This window comes from Podarcis muralis, chromosome 6, assembly GCF_964188315.1.
Source record: "Podarcis muralis chromosome 6, rPodMur119.hap1.1, whole genome shotgun sequence".
Taxonomy (NCBI): Eukaryota; Metazoa; Chordata; class Lepidosauria; order Squamata; family Lacertidae; genus Podarcis; species Podarcis muralis.
This window is the reverse complement of record NC_135660.1, coordinates 10705527-10724588: the sequence shown is the minus strand read 5'-3', so window position 1 is coordinate 10724588 and position 19062 is coordinate 10705527. Positions and strand designations below refer to the sequence as shown.

The window sequence follows — 19062 nt, the reverse complement described above, 5'->3', positions numbered from 1 at the left end:
TGCTTTTGCAATGGAATATTCTGCCCCCCTCCCCACTAAACCCATTCCTGCACCCAGATTTAGGAAGGGCGCAGGGTGCATGCATATAAGCGGAAGTCCTATATCCTTAGCAGTAGAGAAATTTACTCATCTGTTTATTTTTTAAAAAACTGCTGGCAGGCTGATACACAGATCTTCTGTGCAACATCTCATTTACTTGATTTAGCACAGGCGGGATGAGATGCAAGAGATCACCGACTGGCAGAATCCGGGACCAGGGAGAAGAGTCGGTGGAAGAAGACTGGAAAAAGTTTAAAGACTATTTACAGAAATATTGTAAAATCAATGAATGCTAGAAGAATGTTGGAATGAAGTGATATGGCTTTAGTAGAAAGGTTATAAGGAATTAAGTACAAATAGATTAATAGAGTATTAAAGGAAAAATAAGGTTAAAATGTGTTAAGATAATTATAGGACAGAAAACAGGGGGAGATGGAAAGGAATTGCTGAAATTATTAATAGAAGTGGAATACAAAAAGGGAGGTGAGAGGAGGTCGTGGAAATATGTGAAAGAAAGATAAGATATTGAAATTTCTTTTTTTTAATGTGTTTTTAAATTGTTTTTGTTTTGTCTTGTTAGTTTAATGTTTTTAGTGTTATGTAGTGTTTTTGTATTGTAATGTATTGTTTTTTCTTGGTTTTTTTTGTAAGTGTTTAAATTGTTGTAAAAGTAATAAATATTAATAAATAAATAAAAAGAGATGCAAGAGATCACCATTTAGTTTTGCCATTTGGAAGTATGATATGTGGTAGATTTGCCCCAGTTAATAAAAGTGTCACAAGATGCTACCTTGCTCAGAGCGGCAAAGGTAAACGCCAAACCAAATCAAGGCTATAAAAAGGACAAACAAGTTAATTAAAAGCAGGAGTAAATAACAGGTTGTTCTGAGAGATAAAACAGTGGAAACTATTATGGTCAGAGGCAGGGAGGCAGCCTGGGAATTTCTGCCCAACAAAGCTGGAACAAACAAGTTTTTGGATTTATTAATCTTGCTTTCTTTTAATTTCTTCTCATGGAACTGCTAGTGAAATGCCTACCACATGACCATAATATGTGGGGAAATATGCCCATAAAAATGGTCTGGCAGCTGAGCAGCTAGATGAATGTTTGGTTTTCCTTTGTTGCTGCGTGACCACATTTATTGTTGTCCTTTTGCTCCCAGGCTTATAAACAAAAACCTGTCCCTTGGTTGCTAGGCATGCAAATAGGACTGAAGTGCAGGTGGGAATAGGTGTCAAGACTGCTGATGTCCAAGGTACTGGTGCCTTCATAAAGCAGCAATATTCCCATGTACCTTTCTTAAGCTGAAGAGACATTTGGGAAACTTTCACCCGGGGGAAAGGTTGTAGACAGGGGAGACATTTGATTTGGTTTGCATTCAAAGGCAAATCTGTCAAATTCAAACTTTCTGAAACAACACGAGAACTGAAACAGAGCAATCCACTGAAATTCACACTTCTCCAATTTTTTGCAATGCTGTTCCCCAGCCAGCCAATGTTGACAAAAATGAATGTGTTAGAGGAAAGTCTGCATAAACATTAATAAATACAAAAATGCATTATATTAAGAAAAACTGCTTGCACAAACGTGTACATTATTCAAAACTGAATACAAAAAATGTGCTTGCTAGGGGAAATTCACACTAAAATGCTAGTGAATTTTCATTAGCATTTTTTTTCCAGTGAACCACTGCAGAAATGTGGAGGACTGAATTGGAAAAAATGAGGAATGGGAAGAACTGAAATGGACAGATCCTTCTATCCCTAGTTCCTCAACACATGCAATATCAGCTTTATCTACCTCTCCTGGTTGTTTTAGTGGCATGTTGCCTGCTCATACTAGTAGACAGACAGAAAAAATGTGTACAGTTATCTAGAATATTATTATGGAAGATATCCAGATATGATACTGCATGAAGGTAACTTTTGAGCCTGTCAAATTTACAACCGGCGAATTTACAACAACGAATTTACAACCAGCAAAATTACTTCATTAACCAGCTAAATAACTGGACAATCAATTAATCAATCATTTTATTTGTATGTCACCTTTCCAAAGCTAAAATCAAGCTCAAGGCAGCTTACAACATATAAAAAATTATGTAACTATAACCATAACAAAAGTAGTCATAAACAATAAACAACACAACAAAAAGTACACAACCAAACTGAACAATTTCCACATGATTTATGGAAGACCCAAAATAAAAATACAGTGGTACCTCAGGTTATAGATGCTTCAGGTTACAGACGCTTCAGGCTACAGATTCCGCTAACCCGGAAGTAGTACCTTGGGTTAAGAACTTTCCTTCAGGATGAGAACAGATATCGTGCGGTGGTGGCACGGCGGCAGCGGGAGGCCCCATTAGGTAAAATGGTGTCTCAGGTTAAGAACAGTTTCAGGTTAAGAACGGACCTCCAGAATGAATTAAGTTCTTAACCCGAGGTACCACTGTACAAAGAATTAACAGCAACATCCCCCACCTCCAACAAAACCGCCTAGACCAGGCATGGGCAAATTTGGCCCTCCAGCTGTTTGGGGACTACAATTCCCATCATCCATAGCTAACAGGACCAGTGGTCAGGGATGATGGGAATTGTAGTCGCAAAACAGCTCGAGGCCCAAATTTGCCCATGCTTGCCCTAGACAATACCACAGCTCAGGAGTCCATTCAGCAGCCTTAACTTTTGTAGCTGGAGTCAGTCAGGGCGCTGCCCTCCCAGGTGGGAAAAGGCCTTCAAGGCAGGGAGCAGGTCTTCCAGGACTCGCAGACAAGATGGTCAGGCATACAAGATCAGGCCTTTCCCTCTAAAAAGATGTTTCTAAACATGTAAGAGGATCTTCCATGATCTCATGTAAGTTCCTTCTTCTGATTTCACATTGCAGTTCTTATGCAGAGGGCGAACAAAGTGGCCAACAAATTGTCTGAACCAGCTCTTAACTGAACTTGACCTAGTATTTCAAGTGCTGTCCTGTTTATGTTATTTTATTGGCACAAACTATTAATGGTACTCTGAGAGTTTTCTGTCACTGTCACAGAATTTGCTGAACAGGGGTCTTTATCGCCCTTGAATAGCTTGCTTAATAATGGCACTAGACAGAGATGAAAACTACATTGAGATGGAAAATTTGTTGTTATAGAAGAAGTTCTGTTAATTTGCATTTATGCCACCTGATCTGGAACAAGGCATCTACTTGAGTCCATTTCCTTTATGTCAGCTATTTTAAAAATAGACCATACAGCCATATGGAGTAACTGGTCGGTAGATTCACTAGAGTTGAACAAAATACCCCAATTAATATGAGAAACCTTAAAACATCAATCCTTTTAAATGAATCATCATTACTAAAGGCAGCATTATGAAAAGTGCGGTTTAAACCAGGTTCTGCAAACATCTATTTTGGACTTTCTCTTAGCTTACTCGAAAATGCTCATATCACGGTTTAAAATTAATACAAAATAACATGCATCAAGGCTGTCACTCAATTTGACATGTCTTACATTAATTATATTCATTAATTGCAATCAATTGCTAAATCTGCATACACTGGCATGTGAGGAAAGACAAGGTATTTAGATTCTGTGCATGTGCGCATGTGCACACATGCACACACTAAGGTAAAGGTAAAGGGACCCCTGACCATTAGGTCCAGTCATGGCCGACTCTGGGGTTGCGGCGCTCATCTCGCTTTATTGGCCGAGGGAGCCAGCATACAGCTTCCAGGTCATGTGGCCAGCATGACTAAGCCACTTCTGGTGAACCAGAGCAGCAGACGGAAATGCCGTTTACCTTCCTGCCGGAGCGGTACCTATTTCTCTGCTTGCACTTTGATGTGCTTTCGAACTGCTAGGTTGGCAGGAGCAGGGACCGAGCAATGGGAGCTCACCCCGTCGTGGGGATTCGAACCACCGACCTTCTGATCGGCAAGTCCTAGGCTCTGTGGTTTAACCCACAGCGCCACCCGCGCCCCTCATGCACATACTAGGTGCCTCCTAAAACAAAGATAGATTATCTGTGCTCCTCCATAAGTTATTTAACTCCATCTCCCGACAGCTCTAACCTGCATGGCAAACAGACAGAGATCATGGGAGTTGAAAACCAACAACATCTAGAGAGCCACAATATCTAAAACACTTTTCCTGCAACTAAAAGGAAGGAGGGATATCTTCTCTAATACAGTGATGTATTTTTTATCATTGTATTCATTTAAATCTACAATTTAACTGAGCATACATTTTAATCAATCGTCTTTTAGTTGATTATTGTTGCTGCCCGGCTTAGTGTTTACATGGTGCTCTAGATTGTTCGAAGAACTTCATATGCATTGGCCTAGTAATCCTTACCAACAAACTTGTTGGGTAAGTTGGTATTATTGCATTATAGAGATGGGAGTGATGGGCTGAGATTAAAAGGCTGAGGTGAGATATGAAGAAGGGACCTCAACCATGCCGCTGCCCAGGACTGACCTGCTGGGAGCCTGAAGGGCCCTGCCCTGCTTCTCTCCACCTGGCTTGGAGCGGGGCCTGGCGGGCTCCATAAACGATTGCTGCTGCTGCTGCTGCTGCTGCTGGGCAGAGAGGGCTCCATTTTTGTTTTTTAAATTGCATTTATTTTAAATTGTGCTGTATTCTTAGTTTTAGATTTTATGATTTATGTGGAAATTGTTTTCCATTTGATTGTGTACTTTTTGATGTGTTTTAGTTATTGCTTATGACATTTGTTATGTTGGTAATTACAGTGGTACCTCGGGTTACATACGCTTCAGGTTACATACGCTTTGGGTTACACACTCCGCTAACCCAGAAATAGTTAAGAACTTTGCTTCAGGATGAGAACAGAAATTGTGCTCCGGCGGCACGGCAGCAGTAGGAGGCCCCGTTAGCTAAAGTGGTGCTTCAGGTTAAGAACAGTTTCAGGTTAAGTACGGACCTCTGGAACGAATTAAGTACTTAACCCGAGGTACCACTGTATGTAAATCTTGTCATGTTATAAGCCGCCTTGAGCATTGTTTTAGCTATGGAATGGCGGCATACAAATAAATTGATGATTATGATGATCCTGTCTCACAACAGAGATGATAAACCTGCTATAGGTTGAAGCATTTCAGACTGCAGGTGGGAATGAATGCTCTTCCTTACAAATAATAATAAATAATAATAATAAATTTTTATTTATAACCTGCTCTTCCTGGTTTTTAAACCGGGCTCAGGGCAGCTAACAGAAAATATAAAACATTGATTAAAATGCGACTTAAAAACAGCATAAAACATCATAAAACACAACATAAAATGCAGCATCAATATCAATAAAATTCTAAAATTCAGGGGTCATTTTTGGGGGGGTGGCCAGTCCGTAGACATCGAATGCTCAGCAGGGCTAACTGGCCAAGTTGGTCCTACCAGGGAAGAATTTAAATGTGGGGTCCCAGAAAGGGTTTCTTCATAGAAGAGGAAAGGGAAAAGGGAATAGAGGATCAGGCTAATTCAAACTGAAGACCAGGCGGAATAGCTCTGTCTTACATGCCCTGTGGAAGGAGATTAAGTCCTGCAGGGCCCAGCAGGTCGGAGCCATCGCTAAGAAGGCCCTGGCCCTGATGGAGGATAGTCTGGCTTCCTTAGGGCCCAGGACCTTTAAGCTATTATTATTCATGGATTCATGTCTTCTGCGGGACATACCAATAAATGTGGGGGCGAGCATCTCTCTCTCTCTCTCTCTCTCTCTCTCTCTCTCTCACACACACACACACACACACACACACACACAATCTATCCATCCCCATTTGGGAAACTAGTACACTGAGAATGGTTTTAGCCTAGCCTTATTTTTGACACAGTTTTCTATGTATATGAATCTTTATGCATAAGAATCTCTCTATTCCATGGAAAAACCTTGGATTCCCTCCACCTTCTGTTGAACTGTAGAGCTGGAAGGTACCACGACGGTCACCCCGCTGCAATGCAGGAATCTTTGGCCCAACATAGGGCGTGAACCCACAACCCAGAGATTAAGAGTCTTGTCCTCTAACCGACTGAGCTATCTTCTGCCTGAAGTGCTACAACCCAGACAAAGGGTTCACTCTAGTGAAAACTAGGCCAGCGAAAAGAGTGTAAATTTTAAAGACTCTCATCCATCAATGCCACGCATCAGCTCCTACTGCAACCTTTTTCTGAATGCAGCAATGGTACAGTTCAGACTCAAAATAACTGATCTTCTAAAATGCCACTACAACAGGAAGAGGCTGCTTCCTGATCACACACCTATGCCTACCCTGTCCATCACTAACGAAGGTCAACAAAATAAAGATGGAGGACGGTGACTCCAAAGGCAATAAGAAGCACTGGCCAGAGCATGAATATTTCAGAGCCTGTTTTTTGTTTGGTCATGGAATACATGCCACAAAGTGACAAATTACTGCAAGCAGTGATGCTTAGAATGTCTGGTAACCTTACCTTGGGATCTGCTTAGAAATACTAATCTCAGGCACAGAGGGAGATCCATTGCAGGGAGTTGGGGGAGGGGAGAGACCTCAACGAAATAACATTCTTTAGGACTATCCCACATATTAGTAGGGTAGCCACTTGTCCTCCTTTAGAGAGGACAGTCCCTCACTCTCCCCTCAGTGCCTCTCCAACTCCTTGATCCATCTTTGTCATGCTGGAACGTGAGCAGAGGAGGGCAACCAAGATAATGAAGGGTCTGGAAACCAAGCCTGATGAGGAACAGTTGAAGGAGCTGGATATGTTTAGCCTGGAAAAGAGGAGGCTGAAAAGAGATATGATAACCATCTTCAAATATCGGAAAGGCTGTCACATGGAAGATGGAACAAGCACGTTTCTTCTGCTTCAGAGGGAAGGACCCAAACCAATATTTTCAAGTTACAAGAAAGGAGATTCTGACTAAACATCAGGAAAAAACATTCTGACAGTAAGAGCTGTTCAACAGTGGAACAGTTTCCCTCAGGACCTTGTGGACTTCTCCTTCCTTGGAGGTTTTTAAGCAGAGGTTGGTGTCTTTTAAAAACTGTGTTATTCAGGCAGACCTTTGGAAACGTGGATCTTTTTCTTGTTGATGGTTTTACTGCAGTACTGTGTTTTTAAGTTGTACATCTCCCGGTTCTGTTTTCTATGAGAGCACAGTTTATAAATATTTAAATAAAACAAAACAAATGAAAAATGAATCGCTGAACAGAGCCATAGAGCTCATGCAGACAAAGAGCAAATACATAACCCAGCCAGCTTCAAGTCCACCCACTGACAGATTCCCAACATGGTCTAGAAATGCAGCTTAATGTGTGGCCATAGCAAACACCTACTCTTTCTACAACTTTGAATTGGTTCTCAGGGGGATCCCTTGGGAAGTAAAGTGCATTAAGTGGTTGTCGAAATGAAGTAATTGTGTGAAGATGGTCTTGGGACATGAAGCGATTTCAAGCTGTTCCCGCCACCTCCCAGTGCTTCGAAGAGAAACGAATGGGATGCAGAAAATTTTAGTGGAGTTTGGAATTTATGAATCCCTGCTATTAAGGATTGGCAAAGACACCTTCCAGTCATTACTCGAGATTTCTCAGGGCCGCTTGGTTCTAGAGCTTTGTTTAGGCTTATGTTATAGCTTTCAAAGATATGATTTTGCTCTGGGTCTGTGTGATTTTTTAATTTTTATTATCTTTTTTTGCAGCAACTTGTTCTTTAAAAGGTAAAGGGACCCCTGACCATTAGGTCCAGTCGTGGCCGACTCTGGGGTTGCAACGCTCATCTTGCTTTATTGGCCGAGGGAGCCGGCGTACAGCTTCCGGGTCATGTGGTCAGCATGACTAAGCCGCTTCTGGCGAACCAGAGCAGTGCATGGAAACGCCGTTTACCTTCCCGCCGGAGCGGTACCTATTTATGTACTTGCACTTTGATGTGCTTTCGAACTGCTAGGTTGGCAGGAGCAGGGACTGAGCAACGGGAGCTCACCCCGTCGTGGGGATTCGAACCACCAACCTTCTGATCGGCAAGTCCTAGGCTCTGTGGTTTAACCCACAGCGCCACCCGCATCCCAACTTGTTCTTTATGACACCTTTAAAAATGCACACACACATAGATACTGCTGCAGGGAAGACTACATTCATTTAACTATGTAGTCGGTTCCATGTCCAAGTCTATTTCTCAAACCATTAGTCAGACAGCTGAGGCCTCTGTCATTTTGGTTGTTGTTTTTCTTTAAAAAGAAGATCAACACAAGTTGGATTTTATACAGTCCTCTGCCTTAAGAGTACACTTTTCTACCAGGAATTTCTTGTCAATTTACTGCTCAGACCATCACCGAGAGTACATCTGCAGCAGTGGAGTCTCAAGTGTGAAGACTAATCATTTGGCTTTAATAGGTAGGAAATACCCCCCCTCTGAGTTCCATCATCCAGAGAGAGAGAGAGAGAGAGAGAGAGAGAGAGAGAGAGAGAGATTTGGAGTGGACAGAAGGAACTGGAGCCTTTTCCACAATAATCCTTAGGCTTTGGGGTGAGTTCCAAGAATCCCTTCCTATGATTTAGGGTGGCCACTTGTGCATTGCCAAAAGGGTGGGGCGATGCGTCACCAAAAAAAGAGGGCACAGATCTGCACATAATCAATATGATAGAAATAGAAATATAATCCTGCTCACCATAGTGAGGGGAAAACGTGAAAAGGTGGAAGTCTCTGCTTGCTCAGTCCATGTGATTATTGTTGATGGGCAACTTCAAGGTTCTTATTCTTCTTTCTTATGCTACATTATCTTTAAACAAGACCAGACAGCTCTTCCAGCAGAGGACTGAAGGAGTCCATGCAGCTCTTCAAATAGAGGACTGTCCCCTGACAGCCCTTGAAACAGAAAACGGTCATCTGTTAAGTAGGGCACATGCCTACCCTAGTCTGATCTCCGGCTGAAATTCTTTCTCAATTGTATCTGTAGTTCATCTGCTCATATTACTTTGGGAACATAGGAAACTGCCTTAGGCCAGGTCAGATAACCAGACTGTCCATCTTGTTCTCTACTGTACACACCAGGGGCCATCAACTTTGTAAGGCCTATGGGAGCATTTGGATATTTAAGTGTGACTCTCTCCCCCCCCCCCTGGATGTCAAAGGAACAGCTGAAAACAAGACTATGAAGCAGACTTCCCACCAAGGCATGGACTCCTGCTATGAATGCTTTTTGCCTTAGTTCTCTGCACCAAAAGTTTTTATCATGCACATTATATGCAAACAGATATGCACATTGCTTTCCAATGTGTGCTTTTTACATATTCCTTGATATATAATTGTTGTTCGTGGACTGTGAGTGTGAGTCGTTTCTTTGCTAGAGGCAACCTATATGTAGCGGGGCTGCAGTCCTAATCAGTATACTCAGTAAGTAAGTGCAATTGAATTCAATAAAAACTCAATACTCCCCATCTCAGATAATGCACCGGGTGGTTTTTCTTTTACCTGCTATTTTATTCTTAGCTAGCAGAGCAGGCATGCTCTGGTCCATGGGGTCACGAAGAGTCGGACACGACTAAACGACTAAACAACAACAGCAGCAGACAGAGGCAGTTGGAGTTTTTCTTCCATTTTGCTTTTTCAATTGTATGCCACCCATAGATCTCAGGGTGGTCCACAGCTTCCTGGCAAGAATCAGGTGTTTGCTTGCTGTGCAACATTTATAATAAAGGTTTAGAAAGTGATGTTCCTGATGCATGACAGAATCATCAAAAGTTAGGCATGACGCAAGTCCTGTTGCAACCAGCGGACTTAATTTAATCACAAACACAGCAAAATCCTATTCCCTTCCTTTCATTGGGGCTTGCTGGATTATGCTCCTTATATTTACAGGATCATTGTGGGCTAAATCTGTACTGTTTACTTGGAGACTACAGACTGGGTTTGTACACACTACTGCATATCTCGAGGTGCAGCTTTTCAGCCTACCAAATTGTCTCACTAATTGTCTCACTAATTGTCTCTCTAAACTAACAGTGCATTATGGCTGCTTGTGGAAACATACTGAAAAGATTCCAAAGATCTTTAAGGAAACAAAAGGATTGCAATAGTGTCAACAGAAGCATCCAGACATCAGGTTTCTGGTCCTTCAAACCATGGTTAGAAGGATTACAAACAAGCTGTGCTCCTTTATTTCCCACTCCCCTCCCCTTCACCTCTCCTCACACACAGCTTGATGAACAACTTCCCGGTTTAATGAAATGATAGCTTGCTTTTAAAGCTGAACTGGCAAACCATGGTTTCAGCAAGTCCTCTGAACTGGGATTGCAAACCAGGGTTAGCTCTACATTTGTGGCATAATGCAAAATGTGGTTTCATTAAACCAGAGAGTAATTTGTTGCAGCCCTGTGCAAGAAGAGAGGAGAAGGGAAGTGGAAGTGGATGAGGGAGCACCAAGCTCATTCATGAACCTTCTAACCATGGCTTGCAAGATCCAAAGAATGACATCTGAATGCAGCCAAGAGCTCTTTTTAAAGAACTCCCACTGAATTGAACAGGCCATCCCTAAGTTAAAAGGTCTGATAAATCTGAGTTGAGGGTTCAACAAAGGTCTACAGCTTTGATTGTAGAGAGGAACCAAAGTACACTGCCCAGAGCTTGGGGCATTCATAAATGCCCTATGAAATGCCCTATGCTTCATGCTCTGAAACACATTGGCTTGGATCTTCAGATAAGGCACTTCATGGAAGGAAACTTTCACATCTCCTCCTCCCCCTGGAATCACTTACACCCCCAGAAGAACATCCTCAGTGGGTCAAGGGACCCTCCTCAACCGTGTGGGATGAGGGACCTCTTGAACAATATGGATTGTTTTTGCATGATTTGGGGCAATTCCTCCTTCCACCAGCAGTCCTCATATTGTTTAAGAGGGGCCCCTGGCCCTTCAGAGAGACTTGGCAGGGGGCTCCAGAGAAGAGACAGGGATGAGAGTCTTTCCTTCTCCTAAACTTCCCTAAGTTAACATCTTAGGATCCAAAGTATGCTTGGAAGTAAGTCCTGCTGGTTTTGATGACACTCAGTGATGTATTTGGAATCCAAGTCGAGAAGGCTGGAGGTATATTGTGAAGGCACCTTGGCAAAGGAGGACTAGAAAGCCATTATTTCAAATGCAGAATCATATTGTGCGAGCTGGCTGATCTCTGGTAAGGCCAGCAGTAATTTCTTGCAATTGTAGCAGCACTTTCTTTAGCCGCCACAATCACAAACATATCCGTGATTGCCTGATCTGCACAATGTATTTCCCAATGCATGAGCTGTGATTGCCTGGTCCTTGCTCTGCAGAATTACCATGAGGAAATTGGTATACATGATTCTGTGACTGGAATAGATTGTGGTGCCCAAACTTGACGCAGTGTATGTCTTTTTACCCTGACATTTGTTCATTTGTTTTAAAGATGTCTATTCCACCCTTCCTTTCTAAATGCCAGAGCGATTCACAAGAACTTTTTCAACCCAAATTGGTGATGTAAGGCTTCATCAAGGGAGTGGGTGCCTAACTCTTTCCCCTCTTTCTGCTCAGAACTGACAACCTCATGCAAGGTACATTTCTATGGGGGAGTGGGGTGGTTAGGTGTTTATTTCCCACTGCAAGCAGACAAGCAGATTAGGGAGAAGGAGAGTGCAGCTATTTTGAACCAGAAAATGGTCAGAGGGAGGATGGCCATGCAAGTCCCTCTGCTTAGCCCTTTAAACTCACAGCGTCCAGGGGCTGATTCTGGTTGCAAAATGCTGGTGTGGACAGGTGTAGCCAACAAGCCTGTTCAGGGGTGGGGGTGCAGCTGGGTACACTTCCCCCAGGTCTTGGAGAGCTAAGCCAGCTGGGGGCCCCACCAGGGGCCTGCCAGACTTATGTTGTCATGCCAAGAAAGCCCCATGTCTCCCAGACAACCAGGGACTTAATCGGCGAAACGGCCATAGGCAAAATGCCAATATGCACTGTAAGGCTTTGATTGTAAAATCTGGACCTGCGTTACTGCAGGTCCCTAATTAACCACAGTTTCTCAGTTTGTCTGAACCAGGAAACTATGACTACCAACTTCAGAGCAAGCCTGGATCTTAAACCGACTTCAACCTACGGCGTAAGATCCTAGGTTGTCCCAAAGTTGGCTACCATGGTTTCCTAGTTCAGATGACACAGGAAACTATGGTTCCTTGGCTAATCGAGGCATGCCACAAAGGGAGGAGTAAAAGGGCTGCATGCCAGGGTAAAAGGCTTTTGTATCTCATTTTATTAAGCTGAGATACAATTGCATAAATGCTCATAGTAAACGCCAAAACAGCTTCCCGCACACACCGCAATCAGTTGCTGCAACAACAAAACTTCTGGAGCAACTTCATAGCCCCACAGAAGTGTTTCACACCTACCCCAACACGAAGGTCATGGAAAATGTAATAAATCCATGATCAGCAGTCCCAACACCTTCAGGAGGCTTAAAAGCAGCCGATGGGGAAAGGGGAGTAAGTTGACGCAGGACTGTGGAAAGAGAGTGTTTGATTCTATCCTTCCGTACTGCTTTGCCAATCAAAATCCCTCCCGCCGAAAGCTGCTAATGCATCCACCGCCATAACAAGGGTTAGGGATGGGCCACAGTGGTGAAGTATCTGCTTTACATTCAGAAGGTCCCAGGCATCTCCAGCTATGGCTGAGAAAGAGCCCTGCCTGAAATCCTGAAGAGTCTCTGGCCAGCCAGTGTAGACAACACAAAACTAGATGGACCAATAGTTTGATGCACTATTAAAGTTAAAGCAGCTTCCTATGTACATTATAACTATCTATCTATACCCCTCCCATCCCAGTGGGGCTAACAGCTGCTTGCAGGGGAGCAAGCCAACCCAAGCCGATGGCACACCACAGCACCTTTTAAGTTTTGGGGTGTGTTTTTTTAAATAACGCCAGGAGATCCAATTACAGATATCCAGCATCACATGCAATTTGACCCTAGAGCATCAGCGCAAACAAAAAACAAAACTTGACTGCTCTTGTGGAACTTGTGAGCTGCCTTTCTCTCCAAAACCAGGACACTTTTTTTTAATGAAAGAGCCTAAGAGCTCCAAAAGGCAATGTAAGCCGATTTGATCTGGCTGGCTTCAACATGACCAGAAAGACAGGCTTAGAAAGCGGGCCATTGAACTGTAAGTTAAGCTCAGATGTATCAGGTTTTATACCCAAGGCATTCCAATTTATCTTACCCTGCTTGAAATCTTCTACAACATCTCTGCTCTCCTTCACTCCTTTGCTGAACGGCTTTTGGAGCCAAACATTTAACCCTCAACTCCCAATCCTCCTTTGATTTGGACCCTCTTGTTCTGAAGGTCCACAACTAATTTTTCCTAACAGGAGACATAACTGTGAATTAAGTGAAAAGAGGAACTGGATAAACTTTTCAAAGAAAAACTGTAGCTGGCTAACAAAGCTCAGCAAATAACAACAACAGAGGAAGGCTTTACAGATTTGTTACTGTCAACATCACAGGTGGACATGATGGGGAAAGGTGGAAATGATGGGAAAAGAAACCTTCAAGCAAATATCACATTATAGATTAATTTGCTATGCCTATTCCCCCCCCCCCATACACACTGTGTTAATCACAAAAAGGAGAAATTCTATATACAAAAAAATGATGTACGTATGTGGGTGGATGGGGAAACTGCTGTGGTTTTTAAAAAACATTTTACATTGGGTCAACCATAAGAAAGGGAAGTACTTAAAGCTGGGACTCTAAGCATATTTGCTCGGAACAAAATTATTCAGAAATATTTTTCATTTTCAAATAAAGGAGTCAAGGATCACTGCCTATAAGTCTACATAAATACCTAATATATAAAACTAAAGAGGACAAGTGGCCAGCAAACTTTTTCTAATCATTTAATTAGACATTTGTTCACTGAGCCTATTCTAGATACCAGACAAATGCCTATTTAGGAGTATATTTTATGACTTGAAACAGCTCATCATTACCAACTGTTTTTAGCCTGAACAATTTCCAAATCTGCACACCTAGATGCAAATCTCGTAAAGGAAAGCTTTAAGCGAGCTTTTCTTGATTAAACAAATGAGCACGTTACTATTAATTAACGTGACGCCTCCTTTCTGCACTTATATGAAGTGTGCAGTTTCCAGTAGAATCCATACCATGCCAGCGCAAAGTTTGTAGATGAACAAATGCTAGGCGCTGAACCCAATCTTTAAGTCCAGTTAAGTGAAAATACCTTTATTCCTGTTGAAATGAAATTAACATAAATTAGTTTGCGACCTGATCTTGTGCACTGACTTTATTGCAAGTTATTCCTTGTAACTCCTTGATTTGAACTGCAGTCTTAAAACCACGAACTAACCCTTAACTATCTTGTAGATCAGTCTAAAGAGGTACAGGTTGGTGGGTAACACGATTTCAGTGGTCAGGGCAATGTGCATTTCCCCTCATTTAAGGCATAGAGTGAAATCAACATTTATTTGTGCTCTTTAATATTAAACTGTGCATGATTTTCTTGATCCAAGCCTTCCCTAGCTCTTAAATATTGCTGAGCTGCAGAGTCTTTTTATATATATATACTAATTACAGAGCCAATTCAGTGACCATGAAGAGTTCTTACAGCATCTAGTTCTATAAAGCAAGAAGTGCTGAGTCAGGATGCTCATTTAACTTTCATGTGTCACATTACATATGCACTCCTATGGTTGACATTGACGTGGGCAAAAGCCTGATCAACAAGCCCTGAAATCAGCCAGAAGTACCGAAAATAGGGGGAAAGGCAAGGATTTTCCCTCTCTGCTCTCTGTCCTTATCCTTCCTATTCACGCATGTTAAGATATCGATCTGGATACATACTAGAGGTGATTTTAAAAGTGGGTTGTTGCTGATGTTTTCTTTTGGCAGAGGGAGTTGAGCAAGGGAGGGAGGTTAACCAAGAAATTAGATTTGGTTGCATATAAGGAAAAAAGGCTCCAAGCAATGGGCTCAATATTTCAGCACTCCCTCCACAATAAGACCTGTTTTCTTTAAGGGAAAAGGACCACGTGAAGAAGGAAGAGAGGGAGTCAAGGTTAAAGCCACCATCCCTAGCGTACCAAGGGAGAACAGCATCCTCCGCTTTCAGGGCTATATACATGGATCGATAGCAGTCGGAGGCTGCGATTCTATCTAGAGATGCTGGAAGACGTGCGTTTGAAATTCCAACCTTTGCAAAAAGCATTGTGCTTCTCTCTCCGTCGCCCCCCCCCCCCGCCCGCCCCCAAATTCATTCATTCACTCTTTTTGCTGGGCCACATCAGGCGCCGCCCGTTTAACGTGGAGAGGAGGCGGAAGAGGAAGAGGAGCTCGGCGGTGTGCGTGAGAGAGACAAAACAAGCACACCCCAAACAGCGGCCGGGGAACCAGATGCGCTTCTGAGGGCGCAGAACCTCCGTCCACAAAGGGGCAGAGGGAAAGAGGATGCACAGGGGCCGGAGTTTGCGCGCGAGGTTTTGGAAAGCCAAGCCCACCACCACGCAAAAAAAGTAAAGAGGGAGAGCGCCTCTTATTGTTTGCCCTTCAGCTGACATACATGCAAGGATGCCTTGAAAGCAGGCGCTGGAAAGGAGAGGTAGTGGGGGGGGGGGGGGCGTTGTCGGATTTCCACTAGCTGTTTTCCTAGACGGTTTTGTCTTCCCGGGAAGGGCTGACCTGGTGCGTAAAGGTCACCGGTCCAACCGGCGTCCAGGGGCAAGACCCCGAAGTTAGTTGCAAAGTTCACCTGCTGCAACCTCTAGCCACCGGCCTCCTTTTCTTGAAGTGAGGCAAGAGCCCGGTCCACCTGTTGCGCGAGGCGCAGGCTATGCGTCCCCCTGCCCACCCCAAACCACCCCAGAGAAACTTAACCGGAGCCTGGATTTCCACCTTTTGCAAAGCTCGCTTCTTGCTGCCTCCTCTTACCTGCATGTGTCCCTGGTACATTCTGCTTTGCCTTCTTCAAGATCCACCCCCCGAGGCCGACAGGTTGTGGGACTGGGGGAGGAGGGGGTCGTCTTCCCCGACTAGGCAACTGCAAGCAGGTACAAGGTGAGAGCGGAGCTCTGGAGGAAGCGGGAGTCTCGGGCGCCCGCAAGGGCTGAGTTAGGTGCCCGGCAAGCTCGCCGCGTCTGTTGCTCGCCGGTGACCTCCGCCGCCTCCTCCTTCCCCTTCAAGGCGGCTTGCCGGGGATTTCTCGCGCGCAGAGTGTGCCAACGGGCAAAGGGAGCTGTCCTTCTCCCCCGGGGTGCTGGAAGAGGAAGCAGGCAGCTAGGCAAAGAGGGGAGGGGATGCAGCTCTGTTGTTGCTGCTGCTGCTGCTGTGACTGTTCTTATTTTTGCAAGGCAAAACCCGGGGAGGACTGCAAGCAAACTCTGGCCGCCTCCGCTGCCTTTATAACTCTGCTGGTCTCTTTTTTCAGGCGAACTCTTTTGGGCTTCCTGCTTGGCTCCTTCATTTCGCTTCCTCTCCAAAAGCGACCCCTCCTCCTCCTCCCTCCTCTTGCTGCTGCTGCTGCTGCTGGACGGAGAAGGAGCCTCCCCCTCCTCCCTCTCCCTCCCTCCTTCCCTCCCTCCTTCCTTCCTTCCCTCCCTCCCTCTGCAAAGAGCGGAGCGCGCGCCATCCGGGGATCGTTCGAAATACCAGCGCGCGCTCGGCCACTGCCTGACTGCATAGCCTGCAAGGTGCAGCGGGCATTGCCGTTAGGCAAGCCTCGTTTCCCTCTCTGTCTCTCCCTCTGTTGTTTGTTCCAGCTTGCAGGATCCCTCTTCCGGGCTTAAGCCAAGCTGACTGAGTCTGGCTGCTTCCACTGCTCTTTATATATAATATTACTAAGAATAAACCTGTTTCTACGGGAGTGCAAAAGTGACATTGGGAGCCCAGGCGCTTCCAGCTCTTCGGCTCTGGGTGCTTTCAGAGAACACGCCGGACGCACCAAACGCCTCTTGTATGGAGTAGCCAATGCAGATCCGTCTGCCTTCTTTTGTTGGCAAACGCAGGACTGACTGAGCTCGTGCAGAGTTCCTGGCTTCCCCGAGAAATCTTGAAAGAACTTTAAGGCAAAGTGTTCCTGAGCACGTGCAAAATAGCTTTCCTAGGTGAAAGGGAGGGTTTTCCAGTTTGCACCTTTCAAGAGGCTATAATTCTGGTCGGGACAGGAAAATTCTTCTGAGGGCTTTGCTGAAACCAAAGAAGTTAAGGACATGGCCAAACAGCTCTAATTAAGGGCATCATTTGCGATGTTGGTCCTTGCACTATACTGTATATATGACTGACCAGAATCAGTGCTTGAGCTGTGTGCAAACCCCAACAGCTGGCCTTTCCTGAAACTCCTCTGTGCTTCCTCCATACATAGTCACCCCAACACTGTTGGGTTGAGCCAAGTGTTGTAATCGGGCAGGAAACCATTATCACAATTCAAACCTAAACAGACAGAATCAAATTTATGGATAGTTATCATTCAGCAGCGCTAGGGTGGAGTTTCCTTTTACAAACTTCTTGGAGAAGGGCGACGTTGAGGTCAGCAGTAGAAAGTCCCAGGGGAGTTTGTGTTGCTTTTGTGGTTTTGGAATGTTGCCATTTCTGATGTCAAATCAGTGCCTGATTCTGTACTGCTTTTTATGTTTGGGGTTTTTTTAAAAAAAAATTAATAATGATGCTGTACACTGCTTTGATATATTGTGAGAGGGCAGTATAAAAATAAATAAATAAATAAATAAATAAATAAATAAATAAATAAAAACAAATATTCCTTTGCAAGGAGACTGACCTGTGGCCTGCAAAAACCTGTAGAAAGCAGAAGGGTATATAGCATGTATCACATTGGAACACGTGTAGATGAACAAGTCCTTGATGCTGTGGATGAAGGTACTAGGGATGATGGGAATTGTAGTTCATAAATAGCTGGAGGCACAAGTTTGGGAAACACTGAGCTAATGCAAGAGGCTGGCATTGCCCTCAAGCTTTCAATCATAAAGGCTAGAAACTTGCTTTAAAAAAATAAAATTGAAACTTGATTCTCACAAAGCTGGGATCTGTGACAAATTTCCCTTTCTTCACTTCTCTCTCCCTCCTCCCGCCCTTCTGCCACCACAACTTTCTGTGAAACAGCATACAGAGCTCTGAGCTTAGATATCACCAAAGCCTTTCAAAAGAAGTGTCACTCTACATAGCATGTGGAGTCTGCCGTCTTTTAATTGCAGTTTCTGAAATGTTTGTATTAACTAAACTTCCAAATTTTTTTAAAAAAAGGTGTGTTGCAAACTGGCAAGTGTAGCATTGGGATGGATGGGGAGGTGGAGAACATGAGTCAGCGTTCGGCAGCTGGCCATTTTAGATTCCTATACCCCAAATTAGATTCGCATATGCAAAGAAAAATGAGCAATCTCTGGTCTGGTTTCTCTGTGAAAGAAATAAATGCACGAAGACTCAATAGCACTGCAGAGTTGCTAGCTCAGCAGCCACTGGACCTACCAAAGAAGTCATCAAACTGGATTGCATTAGTGGACAAATAATTCTCAGTAAACCAATTACTAAGAATGGTGGATGCACCCACTTCTGCGCATACACACACATACAGAGAGAGAGGGCAGTGGGGAATACAATGCTGGAATTGTTGGTATGTGTACCTCACCCATATGGTCTGCGCAAGCTACAAAATAAGGTGGCAAAATCCTAAGGAAGGACAGTGGACTGCACTACCTCACGTAAACAAAATAATGGAAGCTCCTCACAAGGAGAAGACCAGCAAATTGGAAAGACAGGTCCTAGCCCAGTCTACCCCTGTTGTTTTAGCTTTCTGCTTGTGGTGAGTTTTGAGGATTGGGTCTGCTTGACTTGGTTTTAAAGAAGGGAACAATGCAAAAAATATGATACCCCTTTGTACTTTGCTGTAGCACATTCCATGATGCTACCTCAGGCTTGTACCATCTCATTCCCAAGGCGCAACATTATGCTGGCTGAGGTAGAATGCTGGAATATACCACTTCAGTTGTGTGGGCTGGGTGTGTGTCTGTCATATTTTCTATCACTTTGAA

At 44.0% G+C, this 19062-nt stretch overlaps 1 protein-coding gene across 3 annotated transcripts in view; it reads right to left on the bottom strand.

The window, feature by feature from the left end:
- PEX5L (peroxisomal biogenesis factor 5 like) overlaps positions 1-16556 on the bottom strand; it is a 183949-nt gene extending 167393 nt beyond the window's left edge. For all 3 annotated transcript variants that reach the window (XM_028731634.2, XM_028731636.2, XM_028731635.2), the window contains exon 1: positions 15953-16556. In XM_028731634.2, the coding sequence (XP_028587467.2) occupies positions 15953-15973 (21 nt within the window). In that variant the 5' untranslated portion in view covers positions 15974-16556. The remainder of the gene's footprint in view (positions 1-15952) is intronic.
- Positions 16557-19062: the final 2506 nt, after the last annotated feature.